General features: G+C 46.7%; 1 protein-coding gene across 5 annotated transcripts in view; it reads right to left on the reverse strand.

The window, feature by feature from the left end:
* The window catches only part of DIXDC1 (DIX domain containing 1), a 77403-nt gene that overhangs the window by 9104 nt on the left and 49871 nt on the right, over positions 1-18428 (reverse strand). For 3 of the 5 annotated variants that reach the window (XM_088657799.1, XM_088657798.1, XM_088657797.1), the window contains 11 exons: positions 14623-14735; positions 9853-10004; positions 7059-7148; positions 6912-6965; positions 5288-5338; positions 2810-2914; positions 1839-1892; positions 1425-1517; positions 1254-1325; positions 550-636; positions 236-397 (listed from right to left, as the gene is read on the reverse strand). In XM_088657799.1, coding sequence (XP_088513925.1) covers positions 236-397; positions 550-636; positions 1254-1325; positions 1425-1517; positions 1839-1892; positions 2810-2914; positions 5288-5338; positions 6912-6965; positions 7059-7148; positions 9853-10004; positions 14623-14735 — 1033 coding nt within the window. Of the gene's footprint in view, positions 1-235; positions 398-549; positions 637-1253; positions 1326-1424; positions 1567-1838; positions 1893-2809; positions 2915-5287; positions 5339-6911; positions 6966-7058; positions 7149-9852; positions 10005-14622; positions 14736-18028; positions 18417-18428 lie in introns of those variants that run through there. The other 2 variants (XM_088657801.1, XR_015947017.1) reach the window with 2 other exon arrangements.

Raw genomic sequence — 18428 nt, forward strand, 5'->3', positions numbered from 1 at the left:
CCTGCCCCTCACCTGCATGCATGACAGGAGGAGGGGTCATAGCAGAGATGATGGTGATAATGTACTTTATTAGCCCCTCCTAACTGTAAAGTGTCATGGGCACATGGTCTGCCCATGCAGGGCAAAGGTGCTTACAGAGCAATGACTCCTCCAGGCCCACAAGCCACAAATGGTGCAGAAAGAGGCAACATCGCCCCAGGCTCCCTAGTCAGCATGACCCGGGAGTGCCTCTTACCCTCCTCTCTTGCCTCTTCTGCATCTCCATGCGGTGCAGCCTCTCCATCAGGCTGGAGATGCCCTGCTCCAGGCTGTCGATGGTATGGTGCTGGGGGTCGTGGCCACTGAAGCTGTTCCGCAAGCTGCGCAGGGCCTCGCGCACCAGCTGCAGGTCGTTGGTCTGTCCAGGAGATCAGGAGAGATCAGGAGGAAGCAAGCCTGGCTCCTCTGAGAGGCTCTCCCCTGCAATACGCCTGAGCCCTCCCAGCAAGCGGCTTGCAAAGCCAAGGATGCTCCATGGAGCCCCAAGAGAAGGAGAAAGAAGTAACTTACCCCTCTGTGTGCTGTGGAAGCAGCTCCTTTTCCTGATGTCTGCAGGAAGCCGTTGCTCTGAGAGCCATGACTGCTGTAGACTATCACCTGGTTGGCATGAAAGAAAGAAAAACTTTTGTGGCCACAGGCAAGGAGATAGAGCTATGAATGGATTACAGACCCAGCCTCATTTGCCACCATACTCTGAAGGTCTTCCACAGTGAAGACAGAAGATTTATAGAGGAGCGAAGTCCATTTTTGGAAGCACTTTCGTGAAGTGGTCTGCAAGTTTGTAGCAGAAACCAACTGTACATTGTGTTGATTGGCTGGTGTCCATGCTGTCATCACCTCCCAAATTCCCAGAGCAGTTTTGCACTTTAGATGATTTTTAAAAAATAATTAATAAGGCTTTAAATGAGTACATGTGATTTTCTTTTCTTTTTTTAAGCCAGAGAACTCACTTTCATTTTTAGGGTGGTCTCAACAGAGCCAGTGTTCAATTTGCTGATATGCACATCAGTCATTTCAGTTTCAGAGCTAGGTGGTAGCCAAGCTCAATCCTCAACTCTTTTTCTCTCTTTTCTATTACATCTGTTTCCATACAACGCTGCTGCTTCCTCTATTGCAGCGTAATCAGAGGTTGTTATTATTATTATTGTACTGGAGCAGCAAAAAGCCGCACTTGCAAAAGGCAAACAATGAAGTTCCGCTGCTGTTTCACACACCTCTTCTGCATCCTTCTTCATACACTGAGCCAACAGGGCTTCTTTGTGCTCCAGCTCTCGCTCCAGCTCCGCCTGCATACAGAATAAATGGATCAGCAAGCAACACAACCAAGAGGCCTGGGACATGATGAACAGGGACTGATGGCGGCAGCAAGGCGGGGGGGGCGGTACCTGGTGATAACTGGCCTCGGAGAGCTGCCGCAGCATCTCCTCCATCTTGGCCTGGTGCTGGTGCAGGTGCCGATCCTTCTGACTCAGCTCCTTCTGCAACACAGTGGGAATTGGGGTCATCAGCAGGGGAAGGAGGCTTGCACTGGATGGGAGCAAAGTTGGGGGCAAAGGTCAGCACAGGCCACGTAGCTGTTGCTACACGGCTTTCTTCAGAGAGGAAAGATCAGCTGGGCATGCAGCACACCGGGCTGCCTGGATAATGGAGAGACTCAGTAGCACAACCAAGCTACAGGTAAGGGAATGGGAGAGAGGCAAAATTATAAGGGCACATGAGGAGGATTTCCCAGTTACACTGCAGGGGTGACCTGGGCAACATGCCCCCTCCCAACCTGAGGGGAAGGAATATTTTCTTACTTTATATTCAGCCAGAAGTCGATTCCGCTCCTCCACTTTCCTCTGTAGTTCAGCCTGCATAAGAAACAACTGAATAGTGAGCTGGGTGTGCTGTTTGTACCCCCTGGCTCTGGAGACCCAGTGCAACACTCTACAAAATGCGCCATGACACACACAGAGGCCCCTGTTGTTCCTTGGCCCTTCCTTGGGCACTGAGGCTTCCTCCATTTTGAATTTACAGGATGGCTCTAGCTCAGCTCTGAGGCTAAAGCAACCCTGGCTGTGAAGTAAAGGATTTACAGGTCTGCACCATCCTTTACTGCCAAGTACACTAGGGAAGCCATTCTCCCTTCTCACTAGACAAAGTGATTTTGGAAAATGCAAATAGCTACATACATAGATCCCTCAGGAAGAGAATGGGCTACAGAAGGCATTAATTAGGCCACTGAGCTGTAGCAACATAATTTCCCCCTAAGCAGTCTTGTTACGGCTGGTCCCCCGACTCCCCACGGGCCTGCCCTCTCACCATATTAATTTACAGCATTTTTAACAGTCACAGCTTCCCCCTAAGAATCCTGGGAGCTGTAGTTCATTCCCCACGGAGCTTCAATTCCTAGCACGCTGACAAACTCCAGTTCCCAGGATTCTTAGGAGGAGGCCACATGCTTTAAATGTAAGGCATGGAACTCTCCTACAGGAACACAGGAAGTTGCCTTATGCCTGCACACAATTACTTGTGCATTTATCCCAGTATTGTTTACTCGGACTAGCTGTGGCTCTCCAGGTTTTGAGGCAGAGGAAGGCCATTCACATCACATGGTTTACACACACACACATACCCCTACACCTGGAGAGGCTAAGGATTCAATCTAGGACCATCTGCAGGCAAAGTGCATGCTCTCCCGCTACAACCCCTCTCACAAGTCCCATGAGCGTCAGTCTCCAGAGAGGAAACCTCACACGGGACGCTGCAACACAAAAAGGCCACTCACATTTTGGCTATGCAGTTCCTCCTTGTCCATGTTTGCTCTAAGCAGCTCTTGCTTTATCTGAAGAATCAGAGCATCCTGTTGGACCAACCGCTGCTGCAAGGCATCCTGCAAAAATAAAATGCACCCACTTTAGGCTGCCACCCTGGAACATTTGCAAGAAAGCAAGTATAATTGCACTCAGACTAACTTCTGAGGAAATGTGCTTGAAACTGCACTGTAAAGAACCTACAGACTAAAATGTGAAGGGGAAAGGAAGGGAGGTGCAGAAGGTAAGAGCACAGTGGCTAGAGGAAGAGAACTACACAGGCCAACCCAGGTGAACTGTTTAGACCAAACTCTAGGATCTCACCACAGAGCTACACTCCAGCCAGCAGTCAGCATCTCAAAAAGTGTATCTGTCCCCAGGGCTGCTCAGGCAGCTAAAGTGAAAAAAAATATGGGCAAAAAGATGTGCCTTTGGAGGTTCTTTTGTGTGGCCCAGAGTCAATTCCTACTGCCACCACTCAGTGACCACCTACACAATCCATGAATGAGAAGCTACCATTGCATCTTCAAGTGAGTAGAACTATACAACACTCACCTAGTAGTACCCTAGTGCCCACTCAAGAAAGATGTAAACATCTACCAGGGTTGAAAAGTTGAGAATGTAACATTCAGAGTATCACTATATGATGGAAGCTGTGGGCCTCCCGATGTTGTGAAGTGGCAAACCTGTATGGAGTACATCACTTCAGACTGCAGGTAGGGGCCGATATTATCGATGCAGCATGTAGCCTGGGAGGATCTGAACTGTTTTACTAAAATTGCCTTTAATTCAGGCATAGATATTGTTTGAGACACTTGTTTTGAGGGCTGCTAGTGGACCAAATAAAGATCTCAAAATACATAAACCACAGCAAGACACATGTAATTCATCTGCAGTAAAATGAATGTGAAGCATGCATGCGATTTAAAGCCTAATGGCCTAGGGAATACCATGGAATTTGAGCTAAGTAAGCTCTGAGAACCACATTGCCCTGCAATCCTACTGTATCTGCCCAAGCCAGGGTACATTTCCACAACTCTCCCTTCGTGTTTCTCACAGGTTTTTTCCTCCAGCAACATCAGGTGAGGAGGCAGAACTAAAAATACCTCTTGCTCTAGAGCTGATTATCACATGGCTGGGATATAAACAAGCTGAAGGCAGCCAAGCACAGCACATAGATTTGTTGCAGATCCCTCATATGTGTGTTGCATGCCTAGTAATCAGTACACTGATCCATGAAGCAACAACCTTCACCTTCAGGAGAAGACAGATTCACACAACCACATCCTCAAAGCAAGCACTGACTTTTTTAACTGTCATGCACTGGAGATGTGACTGTTTCTGACCAATGAGTGTTGACTGCAGAGCTCATTGCTTGGTAGAGCCTTTCAAATTGCCTACTTCCACCTGATCCTCAACACTTTTCAAATGGCAAAGGCAGCATTTATTAGGGAATCACTGGTTGTTCTTTCAACCCACCCAGAATGATCTGTCCTCGGGTCTGGTTGAATATTTTAGCCCCTTACAGTCAATAATCTAATTTTTAAGTATCAGTTTCACATACTGTTTCACATACTGTACTGTCACATATTGTTCTACATCCTGTTTTTGCTAGCAATTTTATTTATTTATTTATTTATTTTTGGTGGAGGATAGGGAATCAAAATTTAAAATTTTCAGAGGTCGATGTGACCAGGCCCCTGGGATTTTTCCTGCCTTGCCTATTCAGCTTGTCCTTTGGAAACTGAATAACAGAGAAGCTGCCTCTAACCCTACAAACTGCTTGCAGAAACCCACATTAACGTTAAGAGTACTTGTAATCAGACACATAAATCAGTTTTTGCACATTCAGCAGAAATGCAAATGCTCCTCAAATCGCCTTCACATTTTCTCCAGCTATTCTTCACATTTTAATTTCCCTCTGGACAATCCACCAACTGGGAAATGGCAAGCGCGCTAGGCAGTGGGGGCGGGGGGGGTAATAGAGTGCTACCAAAAAGACACATTCCTTGGGTGAGTCCTGATGGAGAGAGGCATTTAGATGGGTAACACTTACGGTATCTTCCTGGTTGGAGTATCCCCTCACCCACCCATATATCCCAGTGTGAGAGATCTTCAGCTACAAACATCTGTGTACATTTGGATAGGCAGGTGGGGATTATATGTGTGTTACAAAATGTTCAGAAGTGGTCCTGTCAGGGTGAAAAACTCACAAGCAGAATTCAAGGTTCAACACCTCCAGTTGGCTGCTTTTAAAACTCTGCACTGTTCACAGAGAGAATGAAAGTTGCGAGTTTGTTCCAGACATAGCTAGCAGTGTGCAAAAGAAGATTCTTTGAAAAGCAAGTATGACCCTACATTAAGGCTGGGTGAGCCATTTCTGCACCTCTTCATCAATCACGCCCAACTGCAACAACAGGCCATAGCCAATATTTTAAACTTTATTGTCTCACCTTTACCCCTTGCAGGCTTCGAGCTTCTTGCTTGTGCCTCTGCAACTCTTTCTGAAAGTTGAACAAAGTGAGGTTGCAATGACATCCTGATGTCACTGTCTCAAAATCAATGCTGCCTCTCCTACCTCCTTTCACTGTTCATCCTCCCCCACCTAAAATGTTTTAAAGAAACCCTCTTTCATGCCTGAAAATCAAATGGAATTTTGTACAGGACCTGTTTTAATGAGCCTGAAGGAACCAAGAAAAAAATCAATGCCTGCATGAATACCCCCCTGGGCACTGCCTGATCCCTTAAGGACTCGACATTAAACGACAAACGGGAAAAACCGACAAGCCCTCAATATCTCTCTTTCGGCCCAGACCTGAGAATGTAGCTTCCAGCGAGAGTCCTGGGCTCGCTGCCAACTTCTGCATAGGCCCCAGATGAGACAGACATGACAGAATTGCCTTTTCCTGAGCTGCTTTTATCTTGCCAATGAAAGTGTGAATACACTTAGACATGGCTAGAAAGCTTAACTAATGCCCCCATTAGTTCTCCAAATATAGCGTAACTTTTCAGTGTTAAGTAGGCTTCGAGAACACCTTGCAGAGTTAGGCTTCTCTTAGTAGCTGAAGAAGGGATGTTGTAACAGGGGAGAAGAAGAGAGGGTCCAGAAATTTGTGCAACCAGAATCACACAATAAAAGGGGAGAATCAACTACAGAAGGCCATGACTGCAGTAAACCCAATGCAGAAGTATAGCCCGCACGGCTCTCCATCGGAAAACCTGAAAACACATGGGGAATTTAAGCTTTATGTTAAGGAATTTGTAAAGAGCCCTGGTGGGATATAATTTCTAGTGCTAGGCATGCTCTTTCACTGCAGCTGGTTCCCACAGTCCAGGCCTGGTTGTTGCCAAGGGATGCGGTTGCCGATGACCAGAACAGAAGTGGTTCAGGATGAGCATGGTCTGTGCACTTTGCATGGTTTGCTTCCCTCAGTGCATGCAAGTGCATCCTTGCGGGGGGGATATCTGTGTTTCCCCAGGACATGTCCCTTGTTCCTTGTTATGCTTTATAGCCATTGATCCCACACATGGTATAGCCCCACAATGAAAATTTGAAATGGTTTGGATTTGCATGTTAGACAAAAACAACAACAACAAACCACCGTTTCCCTGCATGTAGCATTCAACTCCTCCCGTGTAAACACAAATGACCCAGTGAGAACTTTTAAAACGCAATCAGACGAAAGCTTTCCATCTCACAGACATCCCCAACAGTTAGGTATATATCCAGTGCTTGACCATCAGGTCCACTAAGCGGCTTGCAAAATGCAAAAGTAAATAAGTAAATTCAAACCTCTTGGTCCTCCCCCTGTCTGAAGCAATTTGTGGATGATGCTTCCTATATGGTAGAGGCAAAAATGCCCGTTTCCAGGTAACCACTCTGCGATATTCTGTTGGGTCTGTTACTACAAGTAAAAATTCCCCAAACCATCTAAATAATCTTACAGGTTTATAGAGGAGCAGGCGGTCTTTCTGCTAACCTTTCTGGCTTTATAAGTTAGCTACAAGACCCTGAACATGGCTCAGTAGCTGGTGCCCCAGGAACCTCTTTCTTGCATCGTGTCTGCCTCTTCTTACCTTCAGCTCTTGATTCTCCTCCATGCTCTGATCCAGACGGCTTCGGACTATGACCTGAAGGCAAAGTATTGCAATTATTTACCAGTGCCTACATAGAGATACTACACACAGAAAAGTGTATCCTGAGAAAAAGCCTTTCCGACTCACCAGCTGCTCTTCAGGGCAGGCATCTTGTTCGCAAAGGACAAACAGTCTTTCTTGCTCATCCTCAGGTAACGACCCATTGAGCAGCAAGGCCTGGCAAAGCAACAAAGGCAAAGGGAAAGGCCCAATCAGAGACCTCCATGGAAACGCGCCAGAGAGAAATTCAATCCCGTCTGGAAAGGCCCCGTCTGGGATGTGCAACCTTGTCTGTTTCAGCAACTGGTGCCCAACAGCACAAAAGCTGGATTCTGTCCTCAGATGACGTTAAAAAGCGGTATTTGGACACAAGGGAAAGAAACAAAGAGTGCTGCTTTTGGCAGACCGCTAAGGCCCTTTTGGAGTCAAGTCTTCAAAGCCGTAACAGTATAAACAGCAAGCTTAGCTTCCCAAGAGATATCTATTTTTACTTGAACTTGTGTATGGATAATGCTGTTTTGGCTACCTAAGGATAGACACTCATCTCTGAACTCTGGAAATAGACGGAGGCAGAAAGAGAGACAGACGCAATTCTAGCCCTGTGAATTAAGACTGTAATTATTCCCATTCTGTAGACCTGAGCATGAAAACAACTATAGGAGACAGAAGCTGACGGGAGTTAAGATATGGAAGGCAAGATATGTAAGGCAAGTAGTCTTTACTTTGCAGGCTGAATTTATGTTTTACTTAGATCCCAGAAAGAGCACTGGAAAGCAACACTGCTGTCCAATGGCAGTGACAGTCCAACTGAGATTCAGCAAGGCTAAACTCTGAAGTTGGCAGAATGTGTGTGATAAGATAACCAAGGGAGAGGCAACCCTGGCAGAATGCCAACCTCATACACATTTGCATTTCCTATGCCAAGAGCTCCCAAAGTTTGCCCAGCATGATATCCAGTCGAGACCAACCAGGGAGCTGCTACTGTCCTGCTTCCCACAGAAACATGCTAAGCCCTGGGCCTTCAATCAAACCCTCATGAACTAGAGGCTTTAAAGGGGAAAATTGACTATTCAGATCCAATTTCCTGGACAGTGGGATCAGCTGCCTCCTCGCTTCTCCTGGGAGACATGATGCCAGGCAGCTGCCGCCCTGAGAACCAGCTGCCTCCCGTTGGCTCCCGGAGCATGAAGAACTAGAGAAGGGAGTGCACGATCTCAGAGGGTACAGTGGGCAATCAATTTTCAGCAGGGCACCAAGCAGCCCTGCCTGCTTTTTGAGCCTTTTGTGTCTCCCGTGGCTGCAAATGCACCCTCCTGCCTGCCCTGTTTGATGCTGCCAACACAATGCTGCCTTTGTGCACTCATACATAAACATTTACAATTCAAAACCAGCGCAGTTCCCAGAGCAGAAAATGCTGGTGCTTGAGAAAGTACAGAGCCTTTAGCAGAAGGAACAGAGCACTTGACCTCCAAGCAGAGCAACGAGGAGGAGGGTGGGTCACGTAACCAGGGAGGGGTCAGAGGTGGAGGAACAAACCGGTCAGGAAGAAACACTATATCTCATCATTGGAAGCAAGGCTTCTCACAAGGCAAATAAACTCAGTCCTTTAGCCGCCTTGGGTGGAAACCTGAATTCCATAGCTGCCAAGTTCTCCCTTTTTTAAAGGGAAATTCCCTTATGCTGAATAGGCTTCCTCGCGAGAAAAGGGAAAACTTGGCAGCTATGGAATTCTAGCATTTTTTATCAACTGTTGATCTGATGAAGGGATTGTCCCCTTTTCTCTATAGTTTTTACTGTGTATTATTCCCTTTCTTTAAAGAAAAAAAAAACCAGAATAGCGTATTTGGTAAGCATTTGTTACACATAGCCCAGACCTGTTCATCTCAGACCACACTTCTGGTGTGGGAATGTATTTTCCCAGCACTTTGCATCTGGTAGAACACAGTTTGTCCCCCAGATAACACATCCAATCATGATTTGCTATTGCTGTGTAGAATGTAGTTGTGCAACTATTATGGTCATCAAGTGGTACAGAGAATGATATAAATCCCTCCCCAGCCCTATGCCAGTGCCATTTGGTGAATTTTTTACTTTGCCATGCCCTTGGTGATGATGTGCTTCCTGAGTGCGCTTCCTCAGCACTGAAGCATTCGTTCAACACATTTAATTACTTAGTATCGGAAGTTTAAAGAGCAGCATGCCTCTCTTGTCTTCCCTGGGCTATCTCAGAATTTCTAGAACTACCTACCTACCTCAGGAATGGCTGCAGGTCCCTTTTTGGAAACTATTTATTTAACGGCATTTGTATACCACTTGATTGTAAGAAAACCTCAAAGTGGTTTACAAAAGAAATAAGACATTAAAATTCTCAGTAAAAAAAATCCCAGTTAAAAGCAAATATTCAAAGAACAATTTAATTCGTCAGAAAGCTAAAAACATCTGTTTCTATATGTCAGGATAGGCTTACCTAAACAAAAATGTTTTAAGCAGTTGCTGAAAAAGTGTCTGCCTGATGTCAATAGGCAGGGAGTTCCAAAGTGTGGGTACTACAACACTAAAAGATTGCTTTATTACAAGAGGAGGGGGCAAGTATTACATGGCACATGTAACAGTGCCACTTCTACAGATCCAAGTGGTTGAGTGGGCAAATATGGGGCAAGGAGCTGAACCAAAAGCCTCTGACTCCCACAGCCATGCCTTAAATTACATTACAGGGGTCAGAAAACTTTTTCAGCAGGTGTCCAGTCCACTGTCCCTCAGATCTTATGGGGGGCGGACTATATTTTGAAGGGGGGATGAATGAATTCCTATGCCCCACAACTTACAAGTGGCCGCTAGAAGCAAATGGGCGAAATGCAGACAGAGGAAGCAGACCAGATACCTGCAGTCCTGAAATCATCTTCTTTGCTTCTTCCATCTCCTTTTCCAAGTGATCTTGCTGCTCCAGGAGCTGCTCCTCCCATGCAGTCTCCAAGCCCGTCGCAGGACACCTGGCCTGCTGCAACTCTACGGGAAAGGGAGAGCACGTCTCTTCTGCAAGCAAAACAATGTGCTGGTTGAACTCCGGGTGGCCAAAACCAGTTTCCTCCGCACTTCAGAAGGGGGACAACAGTATAGCACACGCCTCTGGGTAATTTGTACACTTCCACGACTTCCTGCCATTAACTACAGGATGCTATGTCCTTAGGTGAAAATTCATCTTGGCAGAATCTTCTCAAGAGGACACACTGTGCTAATCTGAACTAACGTCTTGCTCTAGTTGCTGCATTTGGGAAACTGTAGGGCAGACACACAGGCCACATTCACACTAACAGTCTCTCTGCCCCCACTGCCAAGCAGTGCGCCAATTTCACAAGGCCCAACAGCAATGCTACTGTTTTTCAGGAGGACAGCTTTCAAGTCACTCCTGTCTCAAAATCTGTAATGCCAGGTTGGTTCCCACATTTGCACAGCGTCCTACCTGCCATCTTTTCCCCAGTCTGTCTTTCTATCCATCTAATGCAGACTATACATGGGCGTAGGCAGGGGGGGCAGGAGGGGGCAGCTGCCCCCCCCTAGAAGCAAAAAATAATAATAATGTATTTTACAGACCATAACCAGCACTTTTCCCCTCCAAAAACTGAAGTGGAAAGGGCTTTGCTTTAGCAAGAGCAGCTAAGTCTCCACTTGCTGGGGGGGGGGGAGACACAGCAGTAACAAAAACACATCAAATAAATAAAGCAAAGTGGCTACCAGTAGTTAAGCAGTTAAGACAATGGAGCATATATCCCCAGGCAAGATTCGATAGCTGACCATTTCACCCTATTGTTCTTAAGTGGGAGTTGTTAATGAGCATTCAGGAGCATTAAGAGTTCTATTGGCGATTTAATGAGGGTGCAGACTCAGAGGATTCAATTTGACTAAGGTGGCTCTGCAAGGCTAAAAAGAAGTGAATAAGAAAGGGGGGAGGCTGTAGCTTTGACAGACACAGTGATGTTTATAAAAAGCATTGGTGTTCCAGTCTGCCCCTCCTCCTGCATCTGTATACTGTAAATCAGGGGTGGCCACCTCCCAAGAGACTCTGATCTACTCAAGAGTTTAAAACTGGGGGTGATCTACCCCCTTTTAGGGGGTTCAGGTCAAAGCTGTTGAGTTTTTTTTAAAGGAAGGGAAGCCCTGTTTTGGGGGGTTTAGGTCAAACTTGTTGAGCTTCTTTTAGGAGGGAGGGAGGCCCATTTTTGTTTAGGGCTTCAGGTCATAGTTCAACTTTTTTGAGGGAGGAGGAAAATTTTGGGTGAGCTTTTTTTAGGGGTGCCAGTGACCTACCAGTGATCTACCACAGACATCCAGTGATCTACTGGTAGATCACAATCTACCTGTTGGACGTGCCTGCTGTAAATCAAGCAGAGAGAAAGCTGCTTACAAGGCTCCTGTACATGCAGAGTTCCAGCATCACAGCGTCACCCAGAGGCACCCACAAATATGAGTTATCCCTCTCTCTATTTCTTCCTTCCTTCCCTCCCTCTTCCATCCTTAATAAAATACGGGGGGGGGGCAGATAAGCCCCACATAGAAAGCCCATCAACATGGGGGGATGACTCTTTTAAATACGGTATTTACCAGTAATTGGGGGGGGGGAGGCACCTAGGCCTCTAGGAGTTGGCTGCTATGCCTAGGAGTAGGACAATTCAAGAAAGCAGAACGATGCATATGGTATGGTAATATATCAATAGAATCGTAGAATTGTAGTCGGAAGGGACCACAAGGGTCATCTAGTCCAACCCGCTGCAATGCAGGATTTTTTTCCTAAGGTGGGGCTTGAACCATGGTTGAAATATTATGCTGATATGCAGCAACGCCTCGGAGCCGTCGTGGCTGCGGCCATGCCTTGCCTCGCCCGCCCTGCCACCCCCTCTCGCCTGCCCGACCCTCCCGTCCTATTGCTGCAGAGTTCCAGCATCACAGCGTCATCCAGAGACACCCACAAATATGAGTTATCTCTCTCTCTATTTCTTCCTTCCCTCCCTCTTCCATCCTTAATAAAATACGGGGGGGGGCAGATAAGCCCCACATAGAAAGCCCATCAACATGGGGGGATGACTCTTTCAAACACGGTATTTACCAGTAATTGGGGGGGGGCACCTAGGCCTCTAGGAGTTGGATGCTATGCCTAGGAGTAGGACAATTCAAGAAAGCAGAATGATGCATATGCTATGGTAATATATCAATAGAATCATAGAATTGTAGTCGGAAGGGACCACAAGGGTCATCTAGTCCAACCCCCTGCAATGCAGGATTTTTTTCCTAAGGTGGGGCTTGAACCATGGTTGAAATATTATGCTGATATGCAGCAATGCCTCGGAGCCGTCGTGGCTGCGGCCGTGTCTTGCCTCGCCCTTGCCCGCCCTGCCACCCCCTCTCGCCTGCCCGACCCTCCCGTCCTCTCCAGCCAAGCAGGGTAGCCGCCAACGCTACCAGCCCCAGAAGCACAAGGTGGCCGCTGCTGCCGCTGCCACGATGTCATCAGGCCCGCTGGCCCTTTAGCCCCGCCCACTTCGTGGCCCCTCCCCTTCCGTGCCTTGGCCCCGCCCCTGAACAACCATGGCTTGCCCCCCCCTAGTTTTGATCCTGGCTACGCCCCTGAGACTATAAACACCCTGGGCAAGGGACCTAATCCCTTCCTTCCACATTTATTTAGACTAGAGATAGGCAGAGCTCCCCCCACTAGCAGAGACTGACAGATCTGGACAGGGTTGGGCAGAGAGACACCTTAGTTTTAACCAACCCTTTTTCAGCACAGTGGACTTTTCTATTGCTTTGCCCAAGTCACTATCCTATGCATAGTGACTTGGAAATTAGGACTGCTGAACTCAGTGGGCTTTATTTCCAAATGAGCATGCACAGGACTGCATTTTAGGAGTGGCAATTGTCATCTCAGAGGTTGCCTGGTTCAAATCTCAATACAGCTATGAACTCATTAGATGGGTCTCTGGCAAAATACTACCGGTATTTCTCAGCCTCAACCCATCCACCCCCAACTGAAAAATGCTCACTAAATGAGCTATTGTAAAGGGTGGCAGAGATAAAGTTGTGAAATGCTTTGAACACTCACTAAAACATTATAAAAATGTTACATGTTGTATTTGTTATTATTTAAAAAGCAAGTACTACCCAATACTTTTTAAAAGAGTCACTCCAAATGACCGAGGGGAAGTACCAACCCTCATTTTCCCAGGCTCTGTTCCAGCTTCTGCTATTATGAATTCAGACTTAGTCAGATGGGGGATTTCAGGCTTTTGTTTTGAGGATCCCACCCACCCACTGCTTTCCTTGAGTTAAGGACAAAGCATCCTTCCCTGTTCTGTGAATGATAAAAGGGACTTCTCTGGGACTCCCCCCCCCCCTTTTCATAGCTTTAAGCGAGTCCCCCAAGAGCACTACAAATGTGTCCCAGTCACATCATAGGTTTGAAAATTAAGCTCAAACAGGACTTTGCCCTAAAATCCTATCATCTTGAATGAACTATGGAGCTCTTGCTGCAGTTTTTCATTCCCATCCTTGTTCTGGGGATCCCATAATCAGGGAGGGAAACTGCACTGTTTTTATCTGTGTGTGCCAGCTGAGACTTAGGCTGTTTCTAAAGGGATGTTGGGATGCTTTGAAACCCGGAGTGCATTCCTTTGGAATGTTGTTTTTGTACAGAAAGCAGGTGACATACATTTAAAAAATCAAAATGCATGGTCTGGCAGGCATGTCAAACCTGCGGCCCTCCAGATGTTTTGGACTACAATTCCCATCTTCCCCAACCACTGGTCCTGCTAGCTAGGGATCATGGGAGTTGTAGGCCAAAACATCTGGAGGGCCGCAGGTTTGACATGCCTAAACAACATGGATCATTCAAATTACAAACCTAATTACAAACTGTCATTATTGTGTGGTGGTTAGAGTGACCAACTAGAACCAGGAAGACCTAGCCCCACATCCCTACTTGGCTGTGAATGTGTGCTAGTCACAGGGTAGTTGTGCAGACAGAGAAAGGATAACAGACTCTTTTGTGCTGCCCTCAGCTCGTTGGAGGAAGAGCAGGTTGAAAACCAGCCAACTGATTAAAACCAGCATTAAAGATCATGAGGGTGTGGAAACAGCCCAAACCAATTTTTGCTGAAAAAGAGCAAGGACCATCTTCATATTTCAGAGGCAAACCCCAGGGTGTTCCACAGTGAGTCATGGGCCCCTGGCTTTAAAACATCCTGGGTTTACACTTAACAAAATGCCATGTGGAAAGCTGCCCTCAGAAATGCTGGGCTGCTGTATAAGAACAGTTGGGAGAGTGCTGTTGCACTTAGGCTCTGCTTGTAACAGATATTATAACAGATATTATGTTATGTTGGCCACTGTGAGAACAGAGTGCTAGACTAGACGAGTCCTTGGCCCGAGACAGTGAGCTTTCCTTCTGCCCCTATTGTGCTTGCTATTTGCAGTTATCATTAATCAGTTACCTTTCCAGTACATTAAAAGTGTTAAAATCACTTAATCTAGCCAAATAATAAATTAACCACTGCAGCCCTAAACATGATGCAGAACCGAAGTAAAATCTCAGAGGGAGGCTGTGGCAGCCCAAGTAGTGGATATGTACCTCTCAATTTACCTGGTCAGTTGTTTGTTCCCCTACCTGTTCTGCTATCTGCTTCCTCTTCACGAACAATGTCAAATCCAGCCTTCTCCTCTGAGTGCGTAACACTGGACTCGCTCCTTGCACTGTTCACAGGGCTGGGCGATGCGAGGCTGCAAGGGGAGGGGAAGGAAAGCATTATTTTCATTACAAACTCTCATAATTCCATCGACTTTCTATGTGAAATAAAGTTAGCATGCAAAGTTTGATTACAGCAAATACTGCCCACATGTTGAGAGCAGCAATGGAGTGTAAGAGAGGGAGTGGATTACAGCAAATACATCAAGGCAGGAATAGGGCGAGAAGGTAAGGTTGATAGAGCTCTGGAGAAGAAGAAGCCCTACCCCATTCATGTATTCCTTGCCCCACCCCATCCATGTCCTAATAAGTGGAGCACTGCTGCCTGGAGGATGTCACTACCTCCACCCACCTCACAAGCCACCCCTGGTTGACAAGTTAATCAGAGGGGGACATTGCACCTGTGAAATGGGGCGGGTAAAAAGCAACAACTCATTGGACAGACTTTCAGTAATTAAAAATGGGGCATAATCCATCAGTAAGTTATCCTGTGCAAGCCCCACGGAAATGAACTGGATGTGTGCAAGAGTACAGAAGAACTCCCCAAGGGAATGCGCTCCATGAGTCCGATCTCTATCTCTTTCCCGTTTTGCCCCCCTAAATGGCACCCGAATCTGCTATCTGATATTGTTATCTCACTCTTTCCTGATTAGGAGGCCACGCTTCTGCTGCCAAGCCCATTCCTCGCCCTGATCTGGATGCTGACAGCTGAACAAAGTGATACTGGGTAAGTTTCTTTTTCCAGCATACACGAGAAGAGTTCAGAAGGGCTACCACATACCCCCAAAAAGTCAAGGAGTTTATTCTACACTTACACATTGGGAATTCTGCTTACAAAGGTGGGGGCCGTTGCGGTCCTCCATATGTTAATGAAGTACAGTTCACATCAGCCCTGACCACTGGCCCTGCTGGCTGCTGGGAGTTGCGAGTCCAATAACACCCGGAGGACAACAGGCTCCCCATCCCTGGCTTACAAACACTTCTTGGGGCAACTTTTCCCCTAGGAGTTGGAAGTTGCAAACAAAGGCTACCCACAGGATCATTTGGTCCTTGCTTCTAAGTGCCTTGTTCAACTAAAGCCTAAAGTCAAATAGATTATTTTTAGCAAATTGTGAACTCCCATGAGGATAAAGATACCAACTTATGATCTGGCTTTAAATGCCTGAACTCAGCTTTTGGTGTGTGTGTTTTTAACCCCAGTCCTCCCAGCTGCTTATTCTGCTCCAACCACTCAAACTTTCTTCCCTGTGGCCCCACCCCAATTTCTTCTCACATCCATCGCCCAGACAACAGAGAAAGGCATCTGAAACTCACTGACCCATTTAACATGTCCCTAAAGAATTTCTCCTTGCAAGTGTGAGCCAGAGTTAATGTATCATTTTCCCAGAGACAGGAAACAAAAGGTAGAGCATACAAAAGAAAAAGTGGGGGAAAGAGTGAAGGAAACAGAATGGATTAAAAACAAAAATAGAAGACGCCTCCCCAGCCAGCCTGCTTTCCAGATATTCTCAGTACTTTTGAGTTGGATCCGACACCTAGAAAGGCACCCGATAGAAGGCACACACAGCAGAGTAATAGTATCAAAGCATCTCATAAACCCTGATGTGTTCTTAGCATGTTGGTTTTTAACACACAGGGCAAGAGCAAGGCGTCTCCAAACTCCTGAGTAACGTAATTCAAAAATCAAAGTCCTTCCACTAAATCTACTGCAGCTTGGCTGCATTCAAGATCTTAAGGCACAGGTTGCTATACTACTAGCCCAACCCCAGAGCTGCAGGCAGGCAGGAACACAAAACATAAAAGTTGTGTGCTTTGTATATCAACCCCCAAGGAATCAGTGACTTGGGCTACACTTTACCAATGTGGACTAAGGGGCTTCATTCAGCGCAGCTGTCAATCCAGTCCTTAGGGATCAGCTGGAAGAGCACAATTGACACACACACACGTGGATTCTCTCTGACCATGGAAGCACCTTTAGGGACCTCCATGCACAGGAGCAGTATGCCACAGAAGAAAAGAGACTAGACAGGGACCATCAGCATTGGAGGACTACTGTTGGACACAGAATGCTGGAGGGAGATGGACTGTTGTGCGATTCTTTAAGATATCTGAAAGTTTTCTCTAGCTCTCATTCTGCAGGATCAACATGGCAATGACACTCTAGTGCAGGCATGTCAAACCTGCGGCCCTCCAGATGTTTTGGCCTACAACTCCCATGATCCCTAGCTAGCAGGACCAGTGGTTGGGGAAGATGGGAATTGTAGTCCAAAACATCTGGAGGGCCGCAGGTTTGACATGCCTGCTCTAGTGACAGAAGTCACACAGGCAGTAGGACTGCCAACTCTTCTTTTTGCAGACATCGCTAATTCTGCCTTCCTTAAGACCTGCAGAAATGAAGCCATTTTCTTCATCACTTTATCACCATGCCAGTCAGTATTAGCTTCACCAGTTAAATGTCTGTATAGCACAAAGGCATGGGAGTAGGGCCAATTAAGAAGGTTGCAACCCAGCAGGACAGCCCAGTGGAGGCAAAGCAAGATGATGGGGAAATGCATTTGGGAGATGGTGGTTCTAAGCAGACACTGCTCACTGGGATGAGGGCAGCTGGACATTCTGATCCACAGAAATGCCCACTCCGTTCGGAAGGGTATCATCCATCACACCACCCCCTAAAGCACCTTTGGGGGTAGCACACGCAAGAAAATGCTCAACCATGCTTTAAAATGCAACTACAGAAGGATTTTAATAACCACCTTACAGATGTAGCTCAGTTTAATGGCAGTTTCACATGCAAGATAACAGTTCCATTTTACAGTTCTTTGGCCCATGATTTACCAGTGACTGCCATCAGGCCACCTCCAAAATAAATAAAGTTACCAAGTCAAAGAGTGCACCTGAAACCCAAAACATGAGTCACAGGTCATCTCCATCATGCATCCTACATGCACCCCTACTAGTGTTGGGGTGGGGTGGAGGTTAAGGAAACTCATAGTCTTGGTATCAATTCCCAGGAGAATTGTGCATTTTAAGCTTTCAATTTTCAGATTTTCTTTTAAAAATTCCAATTCAACATTCAACATTACTAACACATAGAAATTAGGTCTGGGGAACTGAATCTATTTCTGCAGGATTTATGGTGCAGGAAAATTATTTACCTGTATCATTCCTTCCAGCACTGCCTGGTCCCTTACCTAAAAAAATGTTGCCCACATAAGCGTCTAACAAGGGACCACTGAACAGTCTTAGCAACCAAGCCCACATGCCCTGACTGTTTTCACAACCAACCTGCCCCCCTTTTAAATGACAACAGCCACTGCCACTGGCTCACCATTTGACCTGCTTCCCTCCCATGATCCCCCCTTGACCTCTGGCCTCACGGAGCCAATCTCCTAGGGAGCCTCGGTCTTCCACAAGTCCCAGCCACGGGCATGCCTCCTTCCTTCACGTGCTCAGAATTTCTGTGCCAAGGATGTCGGCTCCTGTCAAACTAGCGGAGAAATGTTTGCCAGGCAGACTCCCTCGCACGAGCCAAGAAATTCACAGCAGGAAGAAGGGGGGAAATTAAAAGAGCAGCTCCGGTTCTTTGGCAGGAACAGGTCGGTGATAAATCTGCAGCCTACGAGCATGGCTCAGGGAGGAGGAGGCTGGACGCTCGGCAGCCGCGGTTTTCGGCTTGGCTCGGTCGCCTGTTGGGTTGTTGTTTGTTTTGCACTGTTGCATTTTGGTCT

The sequence above is a fragment of the Zootoca vivipara genome, chromosome 14 (assembly GCF_965207765.1).
Source record: "Zootoca vivipara chromosome 14, rZooViv2.hap1.1, whole genome shotgun sequence".
In the NCBI taxonomy this organism is placed as follows: Eukaryota; Metazoa; Chordata; class Lepidosauria; order Squamata; family Lacertidae; genus Zootoca; species Zootoca vivipara.